At 49.3% G+C, this 26,984-nt stretch overlaps 1 protein-coding gene across 4 annotated transcripts in view; it reads right to left on the bottom strand.

Moving 5' to 3' along the window:
- The window catches only part of KLHDC3 (kelch domain containing 3), a 175,804-nt gene that overhangs the window by 127,924 nt on the left and 20,896 nt on the right, over positions 1-26,984 (bottom strand). For all 4 annotated transcript variants that reach the window (XR_013596055.1, XM_078647243.1, XM_078647245.1 and 1 more), the window contains exons 2-4: positions 21,080-21,328; positions 9,049-9,225; positions 2,656-2,771 (exon numbers count right to left, since the gene is read on the bottom strand). Coding sequence is in view for 3 of the 4 variants with exons in the window: in XM_078647243.1 (XP_078503369.1) it covers positions 2,656-2,771; positions 9,049-9,225; positions 21,080-21,233 (447 nt within the window). In the remaining variant the exon portion in view is untranslated. The remainder of the gene's footprint in view (positions 1-2,655; positions 2,772-9,048; positions 9,226-21,079; positions 21,329-26,984) is intronic.

Genomic DNA, 26,984 nt, shown 5'->3' with positions numbered 1-26,984 from the left:
GAAATAACCTTTAGAAGGAATTTTGGGTTTGTACGAAGAGCCACTCCATCTTTGTGAAGCTGAAAGACGGGTTCTTCTAAGGTTAGTGCCTGTAGCTCACCAACACGTCTTAATGAAGTGATAGCAATTAGGAAGGCAACCTTCCATGAAAGGAACTAATGCACAATTGTGTAAAGGTTCAAAAGGTGTGAGAAGCATGTTAAGGTTTCAAAAAAGCCCCAAATTCGCCTCCAGATTCCCACACCATCTATCCAAAGGCAATGCTCTATGGATCAACTGGTCAGTAATATTTGCTTATGCTTTTCTGTCTCTCCCTCTCCTTCCATTTCTGGCTGGAAACTCAGGCAGACATCACTCACGCTGATTCTAGTGTCTCCCATGTGGGCTCGTCACCCCACTACTAGAACTATCAGTGGTACCACATCAAAGACTGAACCTCACTTTCAGTCTTCTCACACAGAACCATTGAGAAATCGGAAATGCAAAACCCACGGAGCTCAACCAGGCGATCCGGCTCCTGAAGTGATAGAGCAAAATACCTAAATCCACCACCAGATTGTATGACAATCCATAACGAAGCAAGTGGCCTTGTCTTCTCAGCTTCCCCCCATCCTGACCCCCCTCTCCTTCCCTTCCCCTTCAATCTGATCACCTTCCCTCCCCTCCTTGCCTCTCCTTTACCTCCCGTTTCTTACTACACTTTATGACCTTCAGTTTTCTTTCACGTCTTTGTCCTTCCTGCCCCTAGGTATACTATATTGAACCTTCCCACCAAACTGCGACCTCTATATTGTGTATCTCATTGTGTTTAGCAATTGTTTTTTTTAACTTTTTCATCTAGTTTAACCTTTATCCTATGTGGACTGCTTATTTATGAATCAACTTTCTGTGCTTATACACACTGTACCTGTATTTAAACACCTTTCTGTTACAATTGTAAAGCGCTCCGATACCTCTGGGTCCAGCTAGCGCTCTATAAAACCTCTAAAATAAAAAATAAAAATATGCTATGCAGCAAAGTGGGAAAGGTTTGTTATATATTGTAATAACAACACAATTCAGCGATGAAGGTGGTGTCGGGCATTTGCACTGAAAGTGGCTGAAGTTGGCTCATGCAATCCCAACTACAGGAATGCACCCAAGGCCAGTACCCAGCCAGGGGGGCCCTCTGATTCCATGGGGTCTGAAGGAATACCACAGAAAGCACCAGAAATTTGCAGCATGGCTTCTCTGAAGTCCTCGATCGGCTGCGGGATCGACAAAGCCTTAGAAATTCAGGGAATGTCGAGAACAACTGAGGAATGGCTTCGTGGCCAGAGACTCTGAAGGGGTGCGACGGACAAGACACCCTTGCGCCTTCTGTTTGAAGCCAGAGGTGGCGGATGGGCTTGGGTCCTGGTTCGCTTTCTTATGGTTGGACTTGACTTCAAGTTACTGGGGAGCGTAGAGCAAAAAGACCAGGACTGCCTTCAAGTGCTCGAGGGAGCACGTATTGACATCCTTAGCCAAGGCACCTCAAAGCCTCAATATCTAGCCCAGTATTGGGATCAGGAAGTCTACAGAGTTCACTCCCTGGCTGTGATCATGGTCTTGGTATTTCCTCCATCGTTCCTTTTGGCAGGAGGTCTTTTATCTTCTTCTGTAATAGAAGTGCTTCTTATTTTCGAGCCCTTTGGTTCAGTGGTGCGTGTTCAAGCTCTATGCAGTATCGGCGCTTTAGGAAGTGGAGCAAACAATTGTCAGGGTAAATTTCCCTCCAATCCTGGATGAAACCTAGTCTAGCGCCTACAAGAATCTGACGTCCGGGAACATTTATCTGCAAGACATGGTGACGGCAAGGCTCTGGTACTCTAGCCCTGCCTAAAGAGCGGTCATGCCACTGGACGCTTGTGCCCTGGACACTGGGTGGCTGTGCGGTCGGGGTTTGTTGGGTGCTGAGGTGAACCCCAACTCTACCCACAGGCTTCAGGCAGAGAAAGCTCCTCTAATAACGTCTGGCACATCCTCCAGATCTTCTGTTTATGAATAACAGTGATCCCCGGATGGAGGAGTGTGGACTTCGCCCATTAAAGGAGCAAAAGAACCACTGTCTTTAACTGGTGTTTCTTTTATTTTTATTTTTTCCTTTTGAAATCAAACCGGTCCAACATTTCCTAAATTACTAAATCAATATTCCAGCTTTCAATACAGAAACCTAACATTTATTTCCAAGTGTTTATTGTTAAACATTGTAAATAGCTTTTTCAGTTCTTTGCAGCAGAATCCAGAGAGTGTAATGCTTCTAGCTTTGTCTGGCTTTGAAGCACTGCATGGTTTCCATTCTCACTATTGGGAGTTTAGTAACCAGTAAACTAGACATCAGCTCTACTGAAGTGTCCCTCTGGACTTAAAGGCAGACCATACACCCACTGACTGTGTCCGTGCTCAGACATCACTGCTCCACAATCTGTTCTTCACAGCAGCCTCTTTCTAGGGGTGCACACAATCTGGAAACAGCTGGAAATGGCCATTAGCACGAGATACCATTGGCTCCCTTCAGATATTTCTAAAACTTCTGCCAGGTGAAACTTAGGGAGGGTGCAGGTCAGACTCCAGACGGGCTACTCGATGTAACAACTCCTCACATCCTAAGTTCCTGCTCCCACAGACACCTACCAGCTGTTCATAACCTCCGAAGATGTACATGTTCTTCCCCAGAACGCAGGCCGAGTGCCCATCTCTTGCTCCAGGAATGGTGCCCGTCACCTTCGGCGTGGACCACTTCTGAGTGCCTGAGATAGAAAAAGACACACACAAAAAGAAAGGTGAACAGTTGAGCTCAGATGCCGGCAGAGCAGGTGCTGAATGACACTTATGGCTCCTCAGGCCCGGGTGAAAGTCTGACAGAAAGAGCATTAGAGAGCCCGTCCTCGTCCCACCAGCCATCAAAGGAAGAGTTCTGCAGTGAGCGCCTTACCTGTAAGTCCTGAGGCCTCTGAAGTCAACACCCTAAAATGCATCCTTGACGTCTTAGAAGCAAGAACCCCACAAGGGCTTTAGATGCATATCTAAGAGGCATGCAACTCACAGGAGTATCTGAGGGTCACTGAACTGAGTGCCTCACCTGTGGGTCTTACAATCCTCTCAAGCAAGCCCCTTCCTTGTGCACTCTCGAGCTCTCAGAAGCAAGCGCTTTACGCTTGGACCCAACGGCCTCTAAAGCAAGATCCTTCCTTGTGCACCCAAGAAGTGTCCCAAAATAGCACTTTGCCCGTGTACCCAACCGTCTCTAATGGAAGTTCCTTCCTTCTGCATCCTAGAGGTCTGAGAAGCAAGCGTTGAACGCTTGTACCCACTGTCTCTAAAGCAAGCCCCTTCCGTACGTACCCTAGAGGTCTCTGATGCAAGCACTCTAGCTGTGTATCCAACCGACTCTAAAGGAAACCCTTCCTTGTGCACCCTAGAGGTCTAAGAAGCAATCGATTTACATACACATATAAGAGGCAAGCAACTCACGGCAGTATCTGAGGGTCACTGAATGGAGGGCCTCACCAATGTGTCTTAGAAGCCTCTCAAGATAGCCCCTTCCTTGTGCACCCTAGAGGTCTCCGAAGCAAGCGCTTTACGCTTGTACCCAACGGGCACTAAAGCAAGCCCCTTCCATACGTACCCTGGCGGTCTCCGATGCAAGCACTCTACCTGTGTCTCCAACCGTCTCTAAAGGAAACCCTACCTTGAGCACCCTAGAGGTCTCCAAATCAAGCGTTGAACACTTGGACCCAACGGTCACTAAAGCAAGCTCACCCTAGAGGTCTCTGAAGCCGATACGTTTGTTTCCCCAAGACCAATTGTCTCAGATAAAAGAACTATGTGAGAAGATCTGAGATACCGTGGTCTGTTGGCCACTGAGGTATGAGCGTGTGTCGCTGAGGTATGAATGTGTGTCGCTGAGGTATGAGCGTGCGTCGCTGAGGTATGAGCGTGCGTCGCTGAGGTATGAGCGTGCGTCGCTGAGGTATCAGCGTGTGTCGCTGAGGTAGGAGCGTGTGTCGCTGAGGTATGAGCGTGCGTCGCTGAGGTATGAGCGTGCGTCGCTGAGGTATGAGCGTGCATCGCTGAGGTATGAGCGTGCATCGCTGAGGTATGAGCGTGCATCGCTGAGGTATGAGCGTGTGTCGCTGAGGTAGGAGCCTGCGTCGCTGAGGTATGAGCGTGCGTCGCTGAGGTAGGAGCGTGTGTCGCTGAGGTATGAGCGTGTGTCGCTGAGGTATGAGCGTGTGTCGCTGAGGTGTGAGCGTGTGTCGCTGAGGTGTGAGCGTGTGTCGCTGAGGTGTGAGCGTGTGTCGCTGAGGTATGAGCGTGTGTCGCTGAGGTGTGAGCGTGTGTCGCTGAGGTGTGAGCGTGTGTCGCTGAGGTGTGAGCGTGCGTCGCTGAGGTAGGAGTGTGTGTCGCTGAGGTATGAGCGTGCGTCGCTGAGGTATGAGCGTGCGTCGCTGAGGTATGAGCGTGCGTCGCTGAGGTATGAGCGTGCGTCGCTGAGGTATGAGCGTGTGTCGCTGAGGTAGGAGCCTGCGTCGCTGAGGTAGGAGCGTGCGTCGCTGAGGTAGGAGCGTGTGTCGCTGAGGTATGAGCGTGTGTCGCTGAGGTATGAGCGTGTGTCGCTGAGGTATGAGCGTGTGTCGCTGAGGTGTGAGCGTGTGTCGCTGAGGTATGAGCGTGTGTCGCTGAGGTGTGAGCGTGTGTCGCTGAGGTGTGAGCGTGTGTCGCTGAGGTATGAGCGTGTGTGGCTGAGGTGTGAGCGCGTGTGGCTGAGGTATGAGCGTGTGTCGCTGAGGTGTGAGCGTGTGTCACTGAGGGGAACCTTTGCTCACCTCCGGTTCCACGGTCTAAGCAGTAATGCAACCCTAAAAGAATGAGCACGTGTATAGTGTACAGGTCATTCAACGAATGAGAATACCGGTCCAATGTTTATAGCGACTTTAAGTATTAACTAGAAAAGCAACAAAAATGTATCAAAACCTTTTTTTAAATGCTATCATAAAGAAAAAGGACATCAAACCCTGAAATGTAAAAATAAAAGTAATATAGCAAATTAATGGCAAATACAACAAGCATTGGCATAGCCAATAGGTCTCGCTTTTGGGACCTTTTAAGTGCTTAGCCATGCATCAGTTGACGTTGCACCAAGGATATTGTGCTGCATGGCTAAACACTTATAAGGTCCCAAAAGCGAGACCTATTGGCTGTGCCAATGCCTGTTGCGATTGGTACTCCATCTGTATTTTCACCTAGAGAATTGTTTTCGCAATATGCTCTCCTGGTACAGGCTTGTTGACTGATTTTTTGTACGTTTTCACTTCTCGCTCCCAAACTGTGAAAACCAGGTGCAACATTGGTGCCAGTAATAGATGATTCAGTCATTTCAATATATTGTATTGCATAAATCCTTGTATAAAAGGCTCAATGTAACCCCAGTGAGGCAGAACACTTGGCAGTTGGTCGCTGCGTGTTTACGCTTGAGCCTAGAGCAAAATAAACTTTGCTCTTTATTTGCACAGCACAACCATGTGCGGACTGTTTATTTACTTTCTAAAGTTCTACTTTCACGGTTCTTCCTGTGTAAGCTGGATTGCGTAGAGAGAATTGTGGAAGTAGGTGCTCTGCAGATCCAACAAAACTTGAATAAAAATGAGCACCTGAAAGGATGAGCTGAAGCTCACCCATCCAGAGCCTTCCCATTTCCAAGAAATTGGCCGGAAAAGAAGGTGCAGACTCTGCCTCGGACGTGTCCCTATCTAAGGCACCCGAAGGCACCTAGAATAGTATCCCATACCACTCAAAAATCGAGGAAGCAATTACGTCTAGGACAAAATGTTTGCAATCAAGATATTTGGGGTGGAGGGGAGAGAGTAAACGGTCAGCTCTCAACTCAAGAATGGCAGAATATAACCCACTCATCCAAGGTTATCCATAGCCATTGTAGAAAGTATAGGACACCCAGAACCCTAGTAGCATCTCAAGAACCAGAACTGAGAAATAAAAGAGGCTTCGAGTGAGAGTGGAATAGACGAGAGTGGAGAAGTGTGGCTCAATGGTTAGAGAGGCAGACCCTGATGCAGAGGTCTAGCCCGGGACCAGGGTTCAATTCCCCGCCTCGGCGGGTCTTGGGCTCAAAAAATTCCACGGACCTGATAATTCTCGCCTCGGTGCCTATTCCAACCATGGAGTCCCACTCTGCAACTCTGGGCAATAGCTTGCTTAATCTCCACAACGGCCCCCACAGCGCTAAGGATGCCTGGCCTCCACCTTGGGGGTACCCAGGAGTGGACACCTCACAGGGAAAGACCAGGAAGGGCTCCACAGCGGAATACAGCACCTTGAGACCCCTTCGGGGGTGATACGTGCGCTATACAAGTATCAATTTACAATAGACGGATAAGGAGATGGCAAAATGCAAGTTGGCTTTGAACAGTCAGTAAAACTGTTGAAGTTTCTGCCAGGGGCTATATTCACCGAACTTGCAGTACTGGCCATTTCCTCTCCTGCAAAATATTTTAAAAAACATACCCAACACACCAGCTGTTGCTTTGATAACTTTTTGGGGCCATTGAGGCCACCGTTAGAGTTTTAAGTGAATTTGGCATTAACGTGCTCTTGAAGGTCAAAAACAAGAAAATCGTGAGACTACCTGACAAGAAAGTTTACCAAGATGGGTAACGTCAGTGCCAGCTAGCCTGAGCTAGAAGCGTTTTCCCCTCGTTGGTCTAACCCAATATTTTGTCTATTTACAGATTCCTTTCTTCTTTGAAACTGGAAGAGCAAGCACGGTTGCCATACGCACTAGTAAGGTTGCCGGCATATATTTCTACAAAGCACCATTGTATTTTTTCCATACTTTCTCCCAAGAGGGGCGACCGTATCACCCCTAGCAACATTAAAATGCAATTAAGCCTTAGTGGAGGTGCAAGGCAACTGAAATTCTGACGGTCGGCTAAAAACCTAGAATTTGCCCTCAGGTGAGAAAGGGCGATATTCCGCCTCACTATGATCCTTCTCTCTCTGGCAGGTACAGTAAAGCACCTGAAATAATAAACAAGAAATGGAATTAGTGTCAAGTTGTGCATACAATGAAAGAACAAAACTTTTTTTTTTTACTAGCACTACCACAATTCCAGACACAGAGCGTTAGAAAGGATTAACTTAATGTCTAAAGAGAATCACGAGAGAAAAAAAGCTCAATAGTCCTGCAGCTCACTGCAGGACTGTGGACTTGGCACGGCTTGTAAAGAAAGGTACTTGCAACCCCACAGACGGTGTCCGGGAACATATAGTTTACTTTCTGTCGTAACTTTCATTTCTCTGATAACGGAAAAAGAAGCTTTTTCTCTTGTTTGTGGTGGGCGTTGTAGCTTACAATGGTGGGGAGGTACAAAGGAGACGAGTGGAATGAAGCGGGCATCGGATGGGAGTCGGAGTGCAGAGATGGATTACTTAGGAGTAGCGTTACGATTATAAAGGCGTATTTTACAACATCAAGGATGTTCTGCCTTTCTTTGGTAACATGTTCCTCATCGGGCCAGGATCGATCTAATTTGTTCCCATTCCTCTGTAGGCAAAGTAGGTCCTGGTGTGAACACACGACATTTCCCAGATCTGCGTCGGACCGACACAGATGGGGAAAAAAAGCAGAAGGCAGGAAAATCAACTGGCCTGTTAGTGGCACTTCTGCGGTTCTCTCTAAGCTCCGTCTGCTCTATGGAGAACGAGCTATTAGGGCTTTGTGTAGTTCTCCCTAGATCAGTGGTCCATTACCTTTTAATACCGGTGGACCCCCACTGAATCATTACTTGAATTTGGGGACCCGACTGAATTATTATTAGAAAACGAGGCGCCCAAGCAACTACTGTGATTTAAACCTCAAAATACACAAACAAATATGAAAACCAGTATAAACCAAACAAATGCTCAAGTATTGAAATATTTTGTTTAATTCACATTCACGTGTAGAAAAGGTTTTCAAAGTTTAACTTTTATTTCTTCAATTGTATATACTTTATTATTTTTAATATGTAATTTTATTAAACAGTCACAGAACCCCTGAGAAGTCCGTGCGGACGCCCATGGGTCCTCGGACCACAGGTGAAGAATCACTGCCCTAGATTAATCTTTTTTGGGAAATGTTCTGATGCCAAACTCGCAAAAAAACTCGCAAAAAAAATAACGAAGAGTTACTGCTCTCTACATCCTCGCATACAAATATATGTACGCATGAAAGCTGGAATGTCCTCAGGAAGCAACATGCTGTATTAACTTCTATGTCGTCTATATTAAGTAGCTTCCATATACAATGTGGGAACACCACCACCTTGTGGACAGTTGTAGTAACAGTTCCAAACACAAATGTACTAGTGAGAAGAGCAACAAGGAAGCTATCGACTTCAGGAATGTGAAAGAAAGCTCTCGTATCTTGAAAGCTAACGACCCATGACGAGAGAGGAAAGCCATATGGTGCCTCTGATCGTGAGCGCGTGCGCCCGCGCACATGCACTCAAGCTGTAGGCCACAGTGGTAGCATTTTCTGAAGCCCTTACTAAAAGTCTCGCCAGAGCTGCGCATGCGCTGGCTCAGGCGAGACCTAAAAATTATGATTGAAACTTTTTACATGTTAGCCCAAGTGTTGCTGCAGAGACCCTTGAAAAAACAATATGGACTATGTTACTTACCCAGAAAGCATCTGTTTGCTGCACATAGTGCTGGAGATTCACACGCTCTGCATACTCCTGCCATCTAGAGTTGGGTTTAGACGATTACAACTTGTTTTTCATCTAAGTCTTTTGAGTCACAATGTCTCAGCGACAGGCTGGAACGAGGCATACATTTGGAATCTATTTTCAGAGCACAAGATTCTACATTTTCTCTTTTTTTCCATTTGTTTTTCTCTGCACAGATTTCTTCAGGGGGGAAATTACAAGGATTGGTTATTACCACAGACCGTAAATACCTTAACCCTGAGTGGCCCACTCAGCAGCCGCGGTGGCTAGAAGAAAAGGCGAGAGAAGGGGTACTCACCAACATCAAAGGCATAGAGTACGTTGCAGGCGCCCTCAGTGTCGTTGCGTCCGCCCCAGATGTAGATCGTGTCATCGATAAGCACAGCTGTGTGTCCGTACCTCATATAGGGAACTTCACGCACATGACCACCACTTGGGCAACGCACGGGAGGAAGCGTCGTCCAACGAAGAGAAACTGTCATGGGACATACAAGGACAGATTAGAAAAGCCTTTTCGTATCCAATAGGACTGCTAAACATTCAAAGCTGCAATGAATACAACTGTCAGGAGCTGGAAATAGCACAGAAACCAGACCCACGTGTACAGGAGAAAACTATGTGGCAGAGAGCACAGACCGCGATCTAAGCAGAGTGAGAGGCACTAGCATCTCTGTTGTACGTGCTCACGCGCTACGGTACCCCTCTATGTGCTCACGTGCACCAGCACCCCTCTGCTTTGTGCTCACGTGCACCGGTACCCCTCTGCTTTGTGCTCACGTGCACCGGTCCCCCTCTGCTATGGGCTCACGTGCACCGGTACCCCTCTGCTATGCGCTCACGCGCACCGGAACCCCTCTGCTATGCGCTCACGCGCACCGGAACCCCTCTGCTATGCGCTCAGGGGCACCGGTAACCCTCTGCTATGTGATCACGCGCACTGGTATCCCTCTGCTATGTGATCATGCGCACCGGTACCCCTCTGCCATGCGCGCACCGGTACCCCTCTGCTATGCGCTCACCCGCACCAGTACCCCTCTGCTATGCGCTCACGCGCACCGGTACCCCTCTGCTATGTGATCACGCGCACCGGTACCCCTCTGCCATGCGCTCAGGGGCACCGGTAACCCTCTGCTATGTGATCACGCGCACCGGTACCCCTCTGCTATGCGCGCACCGGTACCCCTCTGCTATGCGCGCACCCGCACCAGTACCCCTCTGCTATGTGATCACGTGCACCGGTACCCCTCTGCTATGTGATCACGCACACTGGTACCCCTCTGCTATGCGCTCACGCGTACCGGAACCCCTCTGCTATGTGATCACGCGCACCGGTACCCCTCTGCTATGCGCTCAGGGGCACCGGTACCCCTCTGCTATGCGCTCACGCGCACCGGTACCCCTCTTCTAGGTGCGCACCGGTACCCCTCTGCTATGCGCTCACGGGCACCGGTACCCCTCTGCTATGCGCTCACGGGCACCGGTACCCCTCTGCTATGCGCTCACGGGCACCGGTACCCCTCTGCTATGCGCTCACGCGCACCGGTACCCCTCTGCTATGCGCGCACCGGTACCCCTCTGCTATACGCGCACGCGCACAGGTACCCCTCTGCTATGTAATCACGCGCACCTGTACCCCTCTGCTATGCGCTCAGGGGCACCAGTACCCCTCTGCTATGTGCTCACGTGCACCGGTACCCCTCTGCTATGCGCTCACCGATACCCCTCTGCTATGCGCTCACGCGCACCGGTACCCCTCTGCTATGCGTGCACCGGTACCCCTCTGCTATGCGCTCACGCGCTCCGGTACCCCTCTGCTATGCGCTCACCAGTACCCCTCTGCTATGCGCTCACGCGCACCGGTACCCCTCTGCTATGCGCTCACCGATACCCCTCTGCTATGCGCTCACGCGCTCCGGTACCCCTCTGCTATGCGCTCACGCGCACCGGTACCCCTCTGCTATGCACTCAGGGTCACCGGTACCCCTCGGCTATGTGCACACATGCACCGGTACCCCTCTGCTACGCACTCACGCGCACCCCTCTGCTATGCGCTCACGTGCACCTGTACCCCTCTGCTATGCGCTCACGCGCACCTGTACCCCTCCGCTATGCGCGCACCGGTACCCCTGGGCAATGTGTCCAAGGGCACCGGTACCCATCTGCTTTGTGCTCACGGGCACCGGTACCCCAGTGCAATGCGCTCACGCGCACCGGTACCCCAGTGCTATGCGCTCACGCGCACCGGTACCCCTCTGCTATGCGCTCACGGGCACCGGTACCCCTCTGCTATGCGCTCACGCTTAGCAGAGGGGTACTGGTGAGCCTGCTCGTTACACTCTGTATGAGAGGGAAGCTTGCACGGCTGATGAATGTACTGAGCCTGCTCGATACACTCTGTGAAAGGGAAGCTTGCACCGCTGATGAATGTACTGAGCCTGCTCGCTACACTCTGTGAAAGAGAAGCTTGCACCGCTGATGAATGTACAGAGCCTGCTCGCTTCACTCTGTGAAAGAGAAGCTTGCACCGCTGATGAATGTACTGAGCCTGCTCGCTTCACTCTGTGAAAGAGAAGCTTGCACCGCTGATGAATGTACTGAGCCTGCTCGCTACACTCTCTGTGAAAGAGAAGCTTGCACCGCTGATGAATGTACTGAGCCTGCTCGCTACACTCTCTGTGAAAGAGAAGCTTGCACCGCTGATGAATGTACTGAGCCTGCTCGCTACACTCTCTGTGAAAGAGAAGCTTGCACCGCTGATGAGTGTACTGAGCCTGCTCGCTACACTCTCTGTGAAAGAGAAGCTTGCACCGCTGATGAGTGTACTGAGCCTGCTCGATACACTCTGTGAAAGAGAAGCTTGCACTGCTGATGAATGTACTGAGCCTGCTCGATACACTCCGTGTGAAAGAGAAGCTTGCACCGCTGATGAGTGTACTGAGCCTGCTCGATACACTCTGTGAAAGAGAAGCTTGCACTGCTGATGAATGTACTGAGCCTGCTCGCTACACTCTGTGAAAGAGAAGCTTGCACCGCTGATGAATGTACTGAGCCTGCTCGATACACTCTGTGAAAGAGAAGCTTGCACCGCTGATGAATGTACTGAGCCTGCTCGCTACACTCTGCGTGAAAGGGAAGCTTGCACCGCTGATGAATGTACTGAGCCTGCTCGCTACACTCTGTGAAAGAGAAGCTTGCACTGCTGATGAATGTACTGAGCCTGCTCGCTACACTCTGCGTGAAAGGGAAGCTTGCACCGCTGATGAATGTACTGAGCCTGCTCGATACACTCTGTGAAAGAGAAGCTTGCACCGCTGATGAATGTACTGAGCCTGCTCGATACACTCTGTGAAAGAGAAGCTTGCACCGCTGATGAATGTACTGATCCTGCTCGCTACACTCTGTGAAAGAGAAGCTTGTACTGCTGATGAATGTACTGAGCCTGCTCGCTACACTCTGTGAAAGAGAAGCTTGCACCGCTGATGAATGTACTGAGCCTGCTCGCTACACTCTGTGAAAGAGAAGCTTGCACTGCTGATGAATGTACTGAGCCTGCTCGCTACACTCTGTGAAAGAGAAGCTTGCACTGCTGATGAATGTACGGAGCCTGCTCGCTACACTCTGTGAAAGAGAAGCTTGTACTGCTGATGAATGTACTGAGCCTGATACACTCTGTGAAAGGGAAGCTTGCACCGCTGATGAATGTACTGAGCCTGCTCGATACACTCTGTGTGAAAGAGAAGCTTGCACCGCTGATGAATGTACTGAGCCTGCTCGATACACTCTGTGAAAGAGAAGCTTGTACTGCTGATGAATGTACTGAGCCTGCTCGCTACACTCTGTGAAAGAGAAGCTTGCACCGCTGATGAATGTACTGAGCCTGCTCGCTTCACTCTGTGAAAGAGAAGCTTGTACTGCTGATGAATGTACTGAGCCTGCTCGCTACACTCTGTGAAAGAGAAGCTTGCACCGCTGATGAATGTACGGAGCCTGCTCGATACACTTTGCATGAAAGGGAAGCTTGCACCGCTGATGAATGTACTGAGCCTGCTCGATACACTCTGTGAAAGAGAAGCTTGCACTGCTGATGAATGTACTGAGCCTGCTCGCTACACTCTGCGTGAAAGGGAAGCTTGCACCGCTGATGAATGTACTGAGCCTGCTCGATACACTCTGTGAAAGAGAAGCTTGCACCGCTGATGAATGTACTGAGCCTGCTCGATACACTCTGTGAAAGAGAAGCTTGCACCGCTGATGAATGTACTGAGCCTGCTCGCTACAATCTGTGAAAGAGAAGCTTGCACCGCTGATGAATGGACTGAGCCTGCTCGCTACACTCTGTGAAAGAGAAGCTTGCACCGCTGATGAATGTACTGAGCCTACTCGATACTCTCTGTGAAAGAGAAGCTTGCACTGCTGATGAATGTACTGAGCCTGCTCGATACACTCTGCGTGAAAGAGAAGCTTGCACTGCTGATGAATGTACTGAGCCTGCTCGATACACTCTGTGAAAGGGAAGCTTGCACCGCTGATGAATGTACTGAGCCTGCTCGCTACACTCTGTGTGAAAGGGAAGCTTGCACCGCTGATGAATGTACTGAGCCTGCTCGCTACACTCTGTGAAAGAGAAGCTTGCACCGCTGATGAATGTACGGAGCCTGCTCGCTACACTCTTTGAAAGAGAAGCTTGCACCGCTGATGAATGTACTGAGCCTGCTCGATACACTCTGTGTGAAAGAGAAGCTTGCACCGCTGATGAATGTACTGAGCCTGCTCCATACACTCTGTGTGAAAGAGAAGCTTGCACCACTGATGAATGTACTGAGCCCACTCGATACACTCTGTGAAAGAGAAGCTTGCACCGCTGATGAATGTACTGAGCCTGCTCGATACGCTCTGTGAAAGAGAAGCTTGCACTGCTGATGAATGTACTGAGCCTGCTCGCTACACTCTGCGTGAAAGAGAAGCTTGCACCGCTGATGAATGTACTGAGCCTGCTCGATACGCTCTGTGAAAGAGAAGCTTGCACCGCTGATGAATGTACTGAGCCTGCTCGCTACACTCTGTGAAAGAGAAGCTTGCACCGCTGATGAATGTACTGAGCCTGATCGCTACACTCTGTGAAAGAGAAGCTTGCACCGCTGATGAATGTACTGAGCCTGCTCGCTACACTCTGTGAAAGAGAAGCTTGCACTGCTGATGAATGTACTGAGCCTGCTCACTACACTCTGTGTGAAAGGGAAGCTTGCACCGCTGATGAATGTACTGAGCCTGCTCACTACACTCTGTGTGAAAGGGAAGCTTGCACTGCTGATGAATGAACTGAGCCTGCTCGCTACACTCTGTGAAAGAGAAGCTTGCGCTGCTGATGAATGTACTGAGCCTGCTCGATACACTCTGTGTGAAAGGGAAGCTTGCACCGCTGATGAATGTACTGAGCCTGCTCCATACACTCTGTGTGAAAGAGAAGCTTGCACCACTGATGAATGTACTGAACCTGCTCGCTACACTCTGTGAAAGAGAAGCTTGCACCGCTGATGAATGTACTGAGCCTGCTCGCTACACTCTGTGAAAGAGAAGCTTGCACCGCTGATGAATGGACTAAGCCTGCTCGATACACTCTGTGAAAGAGAAGCTTGCACCGCTGATGAATGTACTGAGCCTGCTCGCTACACTCTGTGAAAGAGAAGCTTGCACCGCTGATGAATGTACTGAGCCTACTCGATACTCTCTGTGAAAGAGAAGCTTGCACTGCTGATGAATGTACTGAGCCTGCTCGCTACACTCTGTGAAAGAGAAGCTTGCACCGCTGATGAATGTACGGAGCCTGCTCGATACACTCTGCGTGAAAGGGAAGCTTGCACCGCTGATGAATGTACTGAGCCTGCTCGATACACTCTGTGAAAGAGAAGCTTGCACGGCTGATGAATGTACTGATCCTGCTCGATACACTCTGTGAAAGAGAAGCTTGCACCGCTGATGAATGTACTGAGCCTGCTCGATACACTCTGTGTGAAAGAGAAGCTTGCACCGCTGATGAATGTACTGAGCCTGCTCGCTACACTCTGTGAAAGAGAAGCTTGCACCGCTGATGAATGGACTGAGCCTGCTCGATACACTCTGTGAAAGAGAAGCTTGCACCGCTGATGAATGTACTGAGCCTGCTCGCTACACTCTGTGAAAGAGAAGCTTGCACCGCTGATGAATGTACTGAGCCTACTCGATACTCTCTGTGAAAGAGAAGCTTGCACTGCTGATGAATGTACTGAGCCTGCTCGATACACTCTGTGTGAAAGAGAAGCTTGCACCGCTGATGAATGTACTGAGCCTACTCGATACTCTCTGTGAAAGAGAAGCTTGCACTGCTGATGAATGTACTGAGCCTGCTCGATACACTCTGTGTGAAAGAGAAGCTTGCACCGCTGATGAATGTACTGAGCCTACTCGATACTCTCTGTGAAAGAGAAGCTTGCACTGCTGATGAATGTACTGAGCCTGCTCGATACACTCTGTGTGAAAGAGAAGCTTGCACCGCTGATGAATGTACTGAGCCTGCTCGCTACACTCTGTGTGAAAGAGAAGCTTGCACCGCTGATGAATGGACTGAGCCTGCTCGATACACTCTGTGAAAGAGAAGCTTGCACCGCTGATGAATGTACTGAGCCTGCTCGCTACACTCTGTGAAAGAGAAGCTTGCACCGCTGATGAATGTACTGAGCCTGCTCGCTACACTCTGTGAAAGAGAAGCTTGCACCGCTGATGAATGTACTGAGCCTACTCGATACTCTCTGTGAAAGAGAAGCTTGCACCGCTGATGAATGTACTGAGCCTGTTCGATACACTCTGTGTGAAAGGGAAGCTTGCACCGCTGATGAATGTACTGAGCCTGCTCGATACACTCTGTGTGAAAGGGAAGCTTGCACCGCTGATGAATGTACTGAGCCTGCTCACTACACTCTGTGAAAGAGAAGCTTGCACCGCTGATGAATGTACTGAGCCTGTTCGATACACTCTGTGAAAGAGAAGCTTGCACTGCTGATGAATGTACTGAGCCTGCTCGATACACTCTGTGAAAGAGAAGCTTGCACTGCTGATGAATGTACTGAGCCTGCTCGCTACACTCTGCGTGAAAGGGAAGCTTGCACCGCTGATGAATGTACTGAGCCTGCTCGCTACACTCTGCGTGAAAGGGAAGCTTGCACCGCTGATGAATGTACTGAGCCTGTTCGATACACTCTGTGTGAAAGAGAAGCTTGCACCGCTGATGAATGTACTGAGCCTGCTCGATACACTCTGTGAAAGAGAAGCTTGCACTGCTGATGAATGTACTGAGCCTGCTCGATACACTCTGTGTGAAAGGGAAGCTTGCACCGCTGATGAATGTACTGAGCCTGCTCGCTACACTCTGCGTGAAAGGGAAGCTTGCACCGCTGATGAATGTACGGAGCCTGCTCGATACACTCTGTGAAAGAGAAGCTTGCACCGCTGATGAATGTACTGAGCCTGCTCGATACACTCTGTGAAAGAGAAGCTTGCACCGCTGATGAATGTACTGAGCCTGCTCGATACACTCTGTGAAAGAGAAGCTTGCACCGCTGATGAATGTACTGAGCCTGCTCGATACACTCTGTGAAAGGGAAGCTTGCACCGCTGATGAATGTACTGAGCCTGCTCGCTACACTCTGTGAAAGAGAAGCTTGCACCGCTGATGAATGTACTGAGCCTGCTCGATACACTCTGCGTGAAAGGGAAGCTTGCACTGCTGATGAATGTACTGAGCCTGCTCGATACACTCTGTGAAAGGGAAGCTTGCACCGCTGATGAATGACTGAGCCTGCTGGATACACTCTGCGTGAAAGGGAAGCTTGCACTGCTGATGAATGTACTGAGCCTGCTCGATACACTCTGTGAAAGGGAAGCTTGCACCGCTGATGAATGACTGAGCCTGCTCGCTACACTCTGCGTGAAAGAGAAGCTTGCACCGCTGATGAATGTACGGAGCCTGCTCGATACACTCTGCGTGAAAGAGAAGCTTGCACCGCTGATGAATGTACTGAGCCTGCTCGCTACACTCTGTGAAAGAGAAGCTTGCACCGCTGATGAATGTACTGAGCCTGCTCGCTACACTCTGTGAAAGAGAAGCTTGCACTGCTGATGAATGTACGGAGCCTGCTCGATACACTCTGCGTGAAAGGGAAGCTTGCACTGCTGATGAATGTACTGAGCCTGCTCGATACACTCTGTGAAAGAGAAGCTTGCACCGCTGATGAATGTACGGAGCCTGCTCGCTACACTCTGAGTGAAAGAGAAGCTTGCACCGCTGATGAATGTACTGAGCCTGCTCGCTACACTCTGTGAAAGGGAAGCTTGCACCGCTGATGAATGAACTGAGCCTGCTCGATACACTCTGTGTGAAAGGGAAGCTTGCACCGCTGATGAATGTACTGAGCCTGCTCACTACACTCTGTGAAAGAGAAGCTTGCACCGCTGATGAATGTACTGAGCCTGTTCGATACACTCTGTGAAAGAGAAGCTTGCACTGCTGATGAATGTACTGAGCCTGCTCGATACACTCTGTGAAAGAGAAGCTTGCACTGCTGATGAATGTACTGAGCCTGCTCGCTACACTCTGCGTGAAAGGGAAGCTTGCACCGCTGATGAATGTACTGAGCCTGCTCGCTACACTCTGCGTGAAAGGGAAGCTTGCACCGCTGATGAATGTACTGAGCCTGTTCGATACACTCTGTGTGAAAGAGAAGCTTGCACTGCTGATGAATGTACTGAGCCTGCTCGATACACTCTGTGTGAAAGGGAAGCTTGCACCGCTGATGAATGTACTGAGCCTGCTCGCTACACTCTGCGTGAAAGGGAAGCTTGCACCGCTGATGAATGTACCGAGCCTGCTCGATACACTCTGTGAAAGAGAAGCTTGCACCGCTGATGAATGTACTGAGCCTGCTCGATACACTCTGTGAAAGGGAAGCTTGCACCGCTGATGAATGTACGGAGCCTGCTCGATACACTCTGTGAAAGAGAAGCTTGCACCGCTGATGAATGTACTGAGCCTGCTCGATACACTCTGTGAAAGAGAAGCTTGCACCGCTGATGAATGTACTGAGCCTGCTCGATACACTCTGTGAAAGGGAAGCTTGCACCGCTGATGAATGTACTGAGCCTGCTCGCTACACTCTGTGAAAGAGAAGCTTGCACCGCTGATGAATGTACTGAGCCTGCTCGATACACTCTGCGTGAAAGGGAAGCTTGCACTGCTGATGAATGTACTGAGCCTGCTCGATACACTCTGTGAAAGGGAAGCTTGCACCGCTGATGAATGACTGAGCCTGCTCGATACACTCTGCGTGAAAGGGAAGCTTGCACTGCTGATGAATGTACTGAGCCTGCTCGATACACTCTGTGAAAGGGAAGCTTGCACCGCTGATGAATGACTGAGCCTGCTGGATACACTCTGCGTGAAAGAGAAGCTTGCACCGCTGATGAATGACTGAGCCTGCTCGCTACACTCTGCGTGAAAGAGAAGCTTGCACCGCTGATGAATGTACGGAGCCTGCTCGCTACACTCTGAGTGAAAGAGAAGCTTGCACCGCTGATGAATGCACTGAGCCTGCTCGCTACACTCTGTGAAAGAGAAGCTTGCACCGCTGATGAATGTACTGAGCCTGCTCGCTACACTCTGTGAAAGAGAAGCTTGCACTGCTGATGAATGTACGGAGCCTGCTCGATACACTCTGCGTGAAAGGGAAGCTTGCACTGCTGATGAATGTACTGAGCCTGCTCGATACACTCTGTGAAAGAGAAGCTTGCACCGCTGATGAATGTACGGAGCCTGCTCGCTACACTCTGAGTGAAAGAGAAGCTTGCACCGCTGATGAATGTACTGAGCCTGCTCGCTACACTCTGTGAAAGGGAAGCTTGCACCGCTGATGAATGACTGAGCCTGCTCGCTACACTCTGCGTGAAAGGGAAGCTTGCACCGCTGATGAATGTACGGAGCCTGCTCGCTACACTCTGCGTGAAAGAGAAGCTTGCACCGCTGATGAATGTACTGAGCCTGCTCGCTACACTCTGTGAAAGAGAAGCTTGCACCGCTGATGAATGTACTGAGCCTGCTCGATACACTCTGTGAAAGAGAAGCTTGCACTGCTGATGAGTGTACTGAGCCTGCTCGCTACACTCTGTGAAAGAGAAGCTTGCACTGCTGATGAATGTACGGAGCCTGCTCGATACACTCTGTGAAAGAGAAGCTTGCACTGCTGATGAATGTACGGAGCCTGCTCGATACACTCTGCGTGAAAGGGAAGCTTGCACTGCTGATGAATGTACTGAGCCTGCTCGATACACTCTGTGAAAGGGAAGCTTGCACCGCTGATGAATGTACTGAGCCTGCTCGATACACTCTGCGTGAAAGGGAAGCTTGCACTGCTGATGAATGTACTGAGCCTGCTCGATACACTCTGTGAAAGAGAAGCTTGCACCGCTGATGAATGTACTGAGCCTGCTCGCTACACTCTGTGTGAAAGAGAAGCTTGCACCGCTGATGAATGTACTGAGCCTGCTCGATACACTCTGTGAAAGAGAAGCTTGCACCGCTGATGAATGTACTGAGCCTGCTCGCTACACTCTGTGTGAAAGAGAAGCTTGCACCGCTGATGAATGTACTGAGCCTGTTCGATACACTCTGCGTGAAAGGGAAGCTTGCACCGCTGATGAATGTACGGAGCCTGCTCGCTACACATGTCTGAAACAACTGGAAGGCTGAGGAAAGGTTCCTAGCTGTCATGTCCCTTTTAGATTTCATGTATTTGTTTGCAGGTCGGTAATAATAGGGCGATTGAGTGCCCACCGTATAGGATTCTAGTTACATTTCTTTCATTATGAATGTGTAATGTTGTCTGTCCAATTATAGATCAATGTATATGTTCTTCCAAGGTTTACATACTGAGAGTGAGGGTTATTAACTCTGTTCATACGCCAATGACTACATCATGGTGTGTGATGAACAGACACACATACCTGTGACTAATGTGAGTGTTCACGGTCTTGAGTTTTCGTTGGGTAATATGTTCCCACTGTATACCTGTTTTTACTGGTTAATGCCCAGGTACAGTGGGGTCGTTTGGGCACACCCCTACAGTCTGATAGAGGCAGGTCACCCCCTGAATAAACACAGTATACCACTGTTCAATCTAGGAAGCTCTTACAGGTAGGCATTGGTGCCCCACGGCCGCGAGTGGGCTCTCTGTCACATTCACTTGGTAGTTGCACTCATCCAGACAACAGCGACTAAGGAAAGTGCGCCCAGTGACTGGAAGTCCAAATATTTTAGAATGATCTTTTTGTTACACCACACAGAAGGCTGGACAGGGAGCATATCCAGGCACTGTGACGGGAACACGCCACAAAACTTCAATCTGATCTTGAAGCTTGCTCTGTAGTAGGTTTCATAATAAGTGGGAAACCCAATACACCCTTCGAGGCTTGGGCGATAAAGATTCGAAAGAATGAAGGTTTGCCTACAAGGGATTTTGTTTATCTGTTCATTTTGGAGATACTATCTCAAACGTATTTGTCGAGGTTGCACCCTTATTAGTGGTGAACAATAGATTTAATCAAACAATCAATGAATAATTATACTTTTAAGAATACTGTCTCAAAGAAACATGCAATTAATTGACGGGAACCCTAGCGCGTTGATGAGGATACACAACGAAGGAAGAGCCATCCATGAACATATCACCGACGGCTTTCAATTAGCGGCGTGGTGAAAGTATTTGTAGTACTATCAGCATTACTCCTTTATACGAGCCACACAGATTTTTCCTTTTGAATCCAGAGAATGCAATCCGGTTGGCTTAAGTTTCTTAAAATAACTCACAAAGAGATTTTCTTGGATTTTCATGAACCTCTTGTCCTGAAGATGGTCTGACGGTCTCATCGCCATTACAGACCGAAACGTCGACTACGGCATCTTTTTCTTTGTACATTGACTGTTTTGAAGGAACTGTTTATTGATATATCTAATCATATCCTTCTATTAATTTGTGAAAAGATGTCAACATAGTTGTTTTGTAGGTTGTTTTACGCTACCTCATGAGCTGTTTGGTTGTTCCAAATCTTTTTGTTCCCTGATTTATACATTTATCATAAATTAAATATATGTTTATTTTGAAGTAAAGTTTCGCCCTGTGTTACATTTCAAGTGTTTTTTAAGATTGCATGTTTCTTTGAGACAATATTCTTAAAAGTATAATTATTGATTGATTGTTTGATTAAATCTATTGCTCTGTAGTAAGGCACAGTCGGAGGGTCCTTACCCGTGTTGAAGACATGTACATCGATCTGTCGCATGGTCTCATAGTCCTCGCCCGAGCAGTAGCCCCCAAAGGAATAGACTCTGTGCCCGACAGCCACTGCTGCGTGGTTGACTCTCCGGGGACCTCCTTCCAGGTGCACCGTCCACCGAAACATCCCAATCCGAGCTGGCGGTGCTGTGCCAATCCAGGTACCGTACCAGAGCCCCGGCTACCATCCCCGCAGTGCCTGGCGCTGGACGCGGCCTCCACCTGCACCAGGAAGAAAGAGAGGGTCACATCTTCAATGGCAAAGCCTTCTGCCCCCACATCTGGATCCAGACTCACACCAAAAAATTAAAGCCAACCCTACATCTATCAACAGGAGGAGCCCTCCCCTGCTATGGTACCATGAAGTCAACAAACAGTGCTGCATTCAACAAACCCAAGCAGGTGCCTTTTCTCTCAGGTCAACTCCAGACCTCCACACAGCACCATTGACCAATGCAAAGCAACCCAATGGAGACACTGCTGTCCACACAGACCTCTCATCACAGGAGCTGAAGCCGGCCCCTGCAGAAGGAAGCAAGGCAGCCCCCTCTTCAAAGCAGCCATGGTCTGAATGAAGCCCCACTGGATCTGCCAGAAAACCCCCCCTGTGGCTGCCACTCCAGGTCTCCACAGGATACTCACCTTGTGTCCTACTGTGTGAATATTTTACCCATCCAAGAAGGCGGTTCCTTTGCCCCCTTTTAAAGAGTCTGAAGTTTAGGCATGTCAGAATGCCGCTTATAAATCTACAACTGTTGCCCAACAAACTTACACTCTGTGTAGAGACAAGTTTTTTGCGTGTGGCCTACAGATCTAGATTATCGAGACCAGAGTAGCCACCGAATGGCTATTTGTGTTTCAGCGTTGTTTTCCCAGATTTCTATTTATTTTTTTTAATCACCTGAGACTAAGTGTGGCATTTTACCTTAGTTTTGAATTGGATGAGCAATATTTTATCTGAATCTTGAATTTTTGTTTTACAACACATTTTATTGGGTTATTCGTCGAGAGGATGGGCGATAGCCCTACAATTACCTGCAGGAGAAAAAGGATTAACCTCACGAAAATACCCGAATTTCTACCATTTACCAACATCTGCCGAACATGCAGGTGACACAACAGAAACAAAATGCAGACAGTACTCGATCTCAAGACAAGAAAACATGGCACACTAAATTGTAAATTGATACTTGTATAGCGCACTACTCACCCGCAAGGGTCTCAAGGCGCTTGTACGAATACCGCTGTGGAACCCATCCTGGCTTTCCCTGTGCGGTGTCCACTCTTGGGCACCCCCAAGGTGGAGGCCAGGCATCCTTAGCGTTGTGGGGGCCATTGTGGAGATTAAGCAAGCTATTGCCAGAGTTGCAGAGTGGGACTCCATGATTGGAATAGGCACCGAGGCGAGAATTATCGAGTCTGAGGACATTGAGCCCAAGACCCTGCCGCGACAGGGATTGAACCCTGGTCCCGGGCTAGACCTCTGCATCAGGGTCTGCCGCTCTAACCATTGAGCCACACTTCTCCACTAACTGGCATAGGGATTCATAAACATACGGTGCAGGAAAGTCCGGTCAAGGTGTAGTTGAGGGTACGGGGCGTCACTCAGGGGTCTGCTGGCGGCAGAGGGGGGAGGGGGTTGATTCCTCGATATGACGCCCATCGAGTCCAGATTTTTCGATGTTTTCCAGGGCATCCCCAAGCTAGATATACACTACTTCGGCCCCCATACATCGATCTAGTTCGGTCTTCCATTTGCCCAGGGTCGGGGGAGACGTTGCTTTACATAATTGTGCGAGGTCCCTCTTGGCGATAGTGAGAGCCAGAAACAGTAAATGTTGCTTATACCTATTCCCCCCAATGTCGTCAGTGCTATGTAAGAGGAAGAGTCGCGGGTCAAGCGGGAGCTCCCACGATAACACCTCATTTACGCAGGACCGAATTATGCACCAAAAGGGTTGCAACGCCCTGCAACTCCATACTGTGTGCAAGAATGGACCCTCCTTCCGGTCACACCGCAAACATGTCGGGGACAGGATAACGTCCATCCGCCAGCGTCTAGTCCGAGTATAGTATGCCCGGTGCAGGTATTTAAACTGTATCAGGCGGTATCACGTGGAGAGCGCCGAACCCCACGGGCTAGCGATGGCTTCAGCCCAGTCATCATCTGTCAAGTCTGGGATGTCGGCCTGCCACGCAAGTCGTGTCTTGTCAAGTGCCATCCTGCCGTCGGTGTGTGGGTCATCAGGGTCTGATATATTTGCCTGATCTTGTGGAGGCCAAAGTCGCCCATCAGTAGGCGGCCTTCTAGGGGGTGGGACTCTGGCATGTGAATCAGGGGAGTGAGTGCATGCTGGAGTTGAAGGAATTTGTAGAATTGTGTTTTATGTAGGTCAAATCGTATAACTAGGTGCCTTCTCAACCAAACCAAAAAAATTAAACGGTGGTGTCCCGCAGGGAGCATCCCTCAGCCCCATGCTGTTCAATGCCTATGTTTCACCCCTGGCAAAAATTGGGACAAAGTGGGGTTTTGGTGTGTGCTCCTATGCGGATTACACACAACTAACAATCGCTATTGGAGACGGGCACGATGACACCAAAAGAAAGCTCAACAGCAGTCTCACCGAAATGGATGTCGGACGACTGCTTAAAGTTAAATGCAGACAAATCGGAAATCCTGCTCTTCGGAGAAGCCAAATACATCTGGGACCCATCCTGGTGGCCCCACTCACTTGGAGATGCCCCAGCACCCAAGCAGTGTGCCACAAACATGGGTGTAACAATCGACAACACACTATCCATGCAGGACCATGTACGAACACTGTGTGAATAAAGCTTCGCCACCCTGAAGCTTCTAAAAAGGCTCTTTCCATGGATTCCCTTAGAAAGCAGACGGACAGTCACACAGGCCCTGCTGGTCAGCAGACTGGGCTATGGTAACGCTCTCTTTGTAGGCATGCCAGACTACCTCTTCAAACGCCTACAGGTGGTGCAAAACGCTGCAGCCAAACTGGTGTGTAACAAAGACAAACTCAGCTCAGCGAAGGACTGCCTAAAACAACTTCACTGGCTGCCCATGCGCCAAGGAGCACGGTTCAAGCTCTTAGGGCATGCCCACAAAACACCCCACCACACAGGCTCCAAGATCCTTCTGAACAAAACACGATTCTACACTCCCGCCAGACCCCTGAGATCACAACACCAAGCTTTCGCCAAAACGAAAAGGATTAAAAAGTCCGGGGCAGGAGGCCGCACCTTTTCGCATCTCGCAGCACTGCACTGGAACGAGCTTCCAGTCGAACTCAAATATTTACAACAAGGGGTGGTGAGGGACAGAGTCTCTGAATTAGGCAGAATACTCTCACCCAGTCAAGAGATCAGGGCTAGATCCAACACCGTTTTTTAGCTCATTGCACCATCCCAGTTTCAGAACCTGGCTGTATGCAAATTAGTCTGTCCCTGTCCCAGTGCATGATGGGAACAGGGCAAACCAAACTACAAAAGCCAATTCTTACACTGGGAAGGAAACAAGCTTCCGGGGACCGGTTTCTGGCATTACAGCCGTCTTCGGCCCGGCTTGCTTGAATCCTGATGGTGCAATGAGCAAGGGACTCATGTCTGAGTATACCCTTCCACGCTTAGGGTGGACAAAAATATTTACAACAAGGGGTGGTGAGGGACAGAGTCTCTGAATTAAGCAGAATACTCTCACCCAGTCAAGAGATCAGGGCTAGATCCAACACCGTTTTTTAGCTCATTGCACCATCCCAGTTTCAGAACCTGGCTGTATGCAAATTAGTCTGTTCCTGTCCCAGTGCATGATGGGAACAGGGCAAACCAAACTACAAAAGCCAATTCTTACACTGGGAAGGAAACAAGCTTCCGGGGACCGGTTTCTGGCATTACAGCCGTCTTCGGCCCGGCTTGCTTGAATCCTGATGGTGCAATGAGCAAGGGACTCATGTCTGAGTATACCCTTCCACGCTTAGGGTGGACAAAAATATTTACAACAAGGGGTGGTGAGGGACAGAGTCTCTGAATTAAGCAGAATACTCTCACCCAGTCAAGAGATCAGGGCTAGATCCAACACCGTTTTTTAGCTCACTGCACCATCCCAGTTTCAGAACCTGGCTGTATGCAAATTAGTCTGTTCCTGTCCCAGTGCATGATGGGAACAGGGCAAACCAAACTACAAAAGCCAATTCTTACACTGGGAAGGAAACAAGCTTCCGGGGACCGGTTTCTGGCATTACAGCCGTCTTCGGCCCGGCTTGCTTGAATCCTGATGGTGCAATGAGCAAGGGACTCATGTCTGAGTATACCCTTCCACGCTTAGGGTGGACAAAAATATTTACAACAAGGGGTGGTGAGGGACAGAGTCTCTGAATTAAGCAGAGTACTCTCACCCAGTCAAGAGATCAGGGCTAGATCCAACACCGTTTTTTAGCTCACTGCACCATCCCAGTTTCAGAACCTGGCTGTATGCAAATTAGTCTGTTCCTGTCCCAGTGCATGATGGGAACAGGGCAAACCAAACTACAAAAGCCAATTCTTACACTGGGAAGGAAACAAGCTTCCGGGGACCGGTTTCTCACAACACCAAGCTTTCGCCAAAACGAAAAGGATTAAAAAGTCCGGGGCAGGAGGCCGCACCTTTTCGCATCTCGCAGCACTGCACTGGAACGAGCTTCCAGTCGAACTCAGGCTGATTAAAGAATACAACACCTTCAGGAAATAAACTCAAAACATACCTATTCCATAAAGACTGATGTCATATCCAATAGATTCTCAGACCCTACTCACCACCAGTCTGTTATCTTAGCACCGTGATATCTCAAGGGGGGAATGAATGTCACGCTTTATAAATAAATTAATTCCGCCTGTAATTGCTGGAAGGATTTCAGTGTAGTACCCGTATTACATCACTGAGGGTCGAGATCCCCCCAAGGTTCCATCACCGGAACCCCTTCAAGCTGGCCCCCGGGCAGAGATTTGTATTTGTATTTTGTATTTTATGAGTTTTATATAGCGCTAGCCAGACCAGAAGGTATCGGAGCGCTTTGCAGCATGAATCACTCGTAGGATACATTAAACCAATTGGTATATACAATGTCCCAAGAAGCATCACATAATATCCACATGGAGTGCAAAATGTTACACGTAAAGTAAGTTATTTCAGTACAATGTACAGGGAGCATATGACTTATCCCAGTGGAATGTACCGGGAACAAATGACGCCTCGCTTCAGTAGTCGCTGAGGATCCAGTGACTCCTGGAGGGGTTCGACTGGTGAGGGGGGTTGAGGTAGAGGTCATTGATGACAGAGTGTCCATGTGCTTCTATGGTTTGTAGCTATCCGTTTGGGCGAGATCGGGTGATGAGGAGTTCCTTTAGCTGCCTTTTGAATTTTAAGTAGGAGGGGTTAATCCTGGTATGGACTGGAAGGGAGTTCCATATTTTCGGCGCATTTCCTGCAAAGGATCAAGATACGTTTTTTTTGTCTGCGAGATTTCGGTGGGATAAGGAGTAGAGTGTTTGTACTCCTTAGGGTTCTTGACTGACCGGCCTTCTGAAGTTTAGCAGCTAGGTAGGCGGGTTTCCCTGTGTGCAACACTTTGTGCGTGAGGCAAGCGGTTCTGAAATTGGCACGCTTTTCAACAGGGAGCCATTTTAGCTCTCTTAGTGCAGGCGAGATGTGATCGTATTTCTTGACGCAGGTGAGCGACCCTAACTGCGCCACCGTTCCAAAGGAATTTGTTTTGTATGGCGGCAACTTGTGCTACCCAGGTGCGCAGAATAGGATAAGGGAAGTTTTGGAGGCGATACAAGATCCGGGGTAGTGGCACCATCTTAAAGATGGCCGAGCGCCCATATAAGG

This window comes from Lissotriton helveticus, chromosome 6 (assembly GCF_964261635.1).
Source record: "Lissotriton helveticus chromosome 6, aLisHel1.1, whole genome shotgun sequence".
Classification (NCBI taxonomy): domain Eukaryota; kingdom Metazoa; phylum Chordata; class Amphibia; order Caudata; family Salamandridae; genus Lissotriton; species Lissotriton helveticus.
Note: the sequence above shows the minus strand (reverse complement) of the source record. Positions and strands in the feature narration are given on the sequence as shown.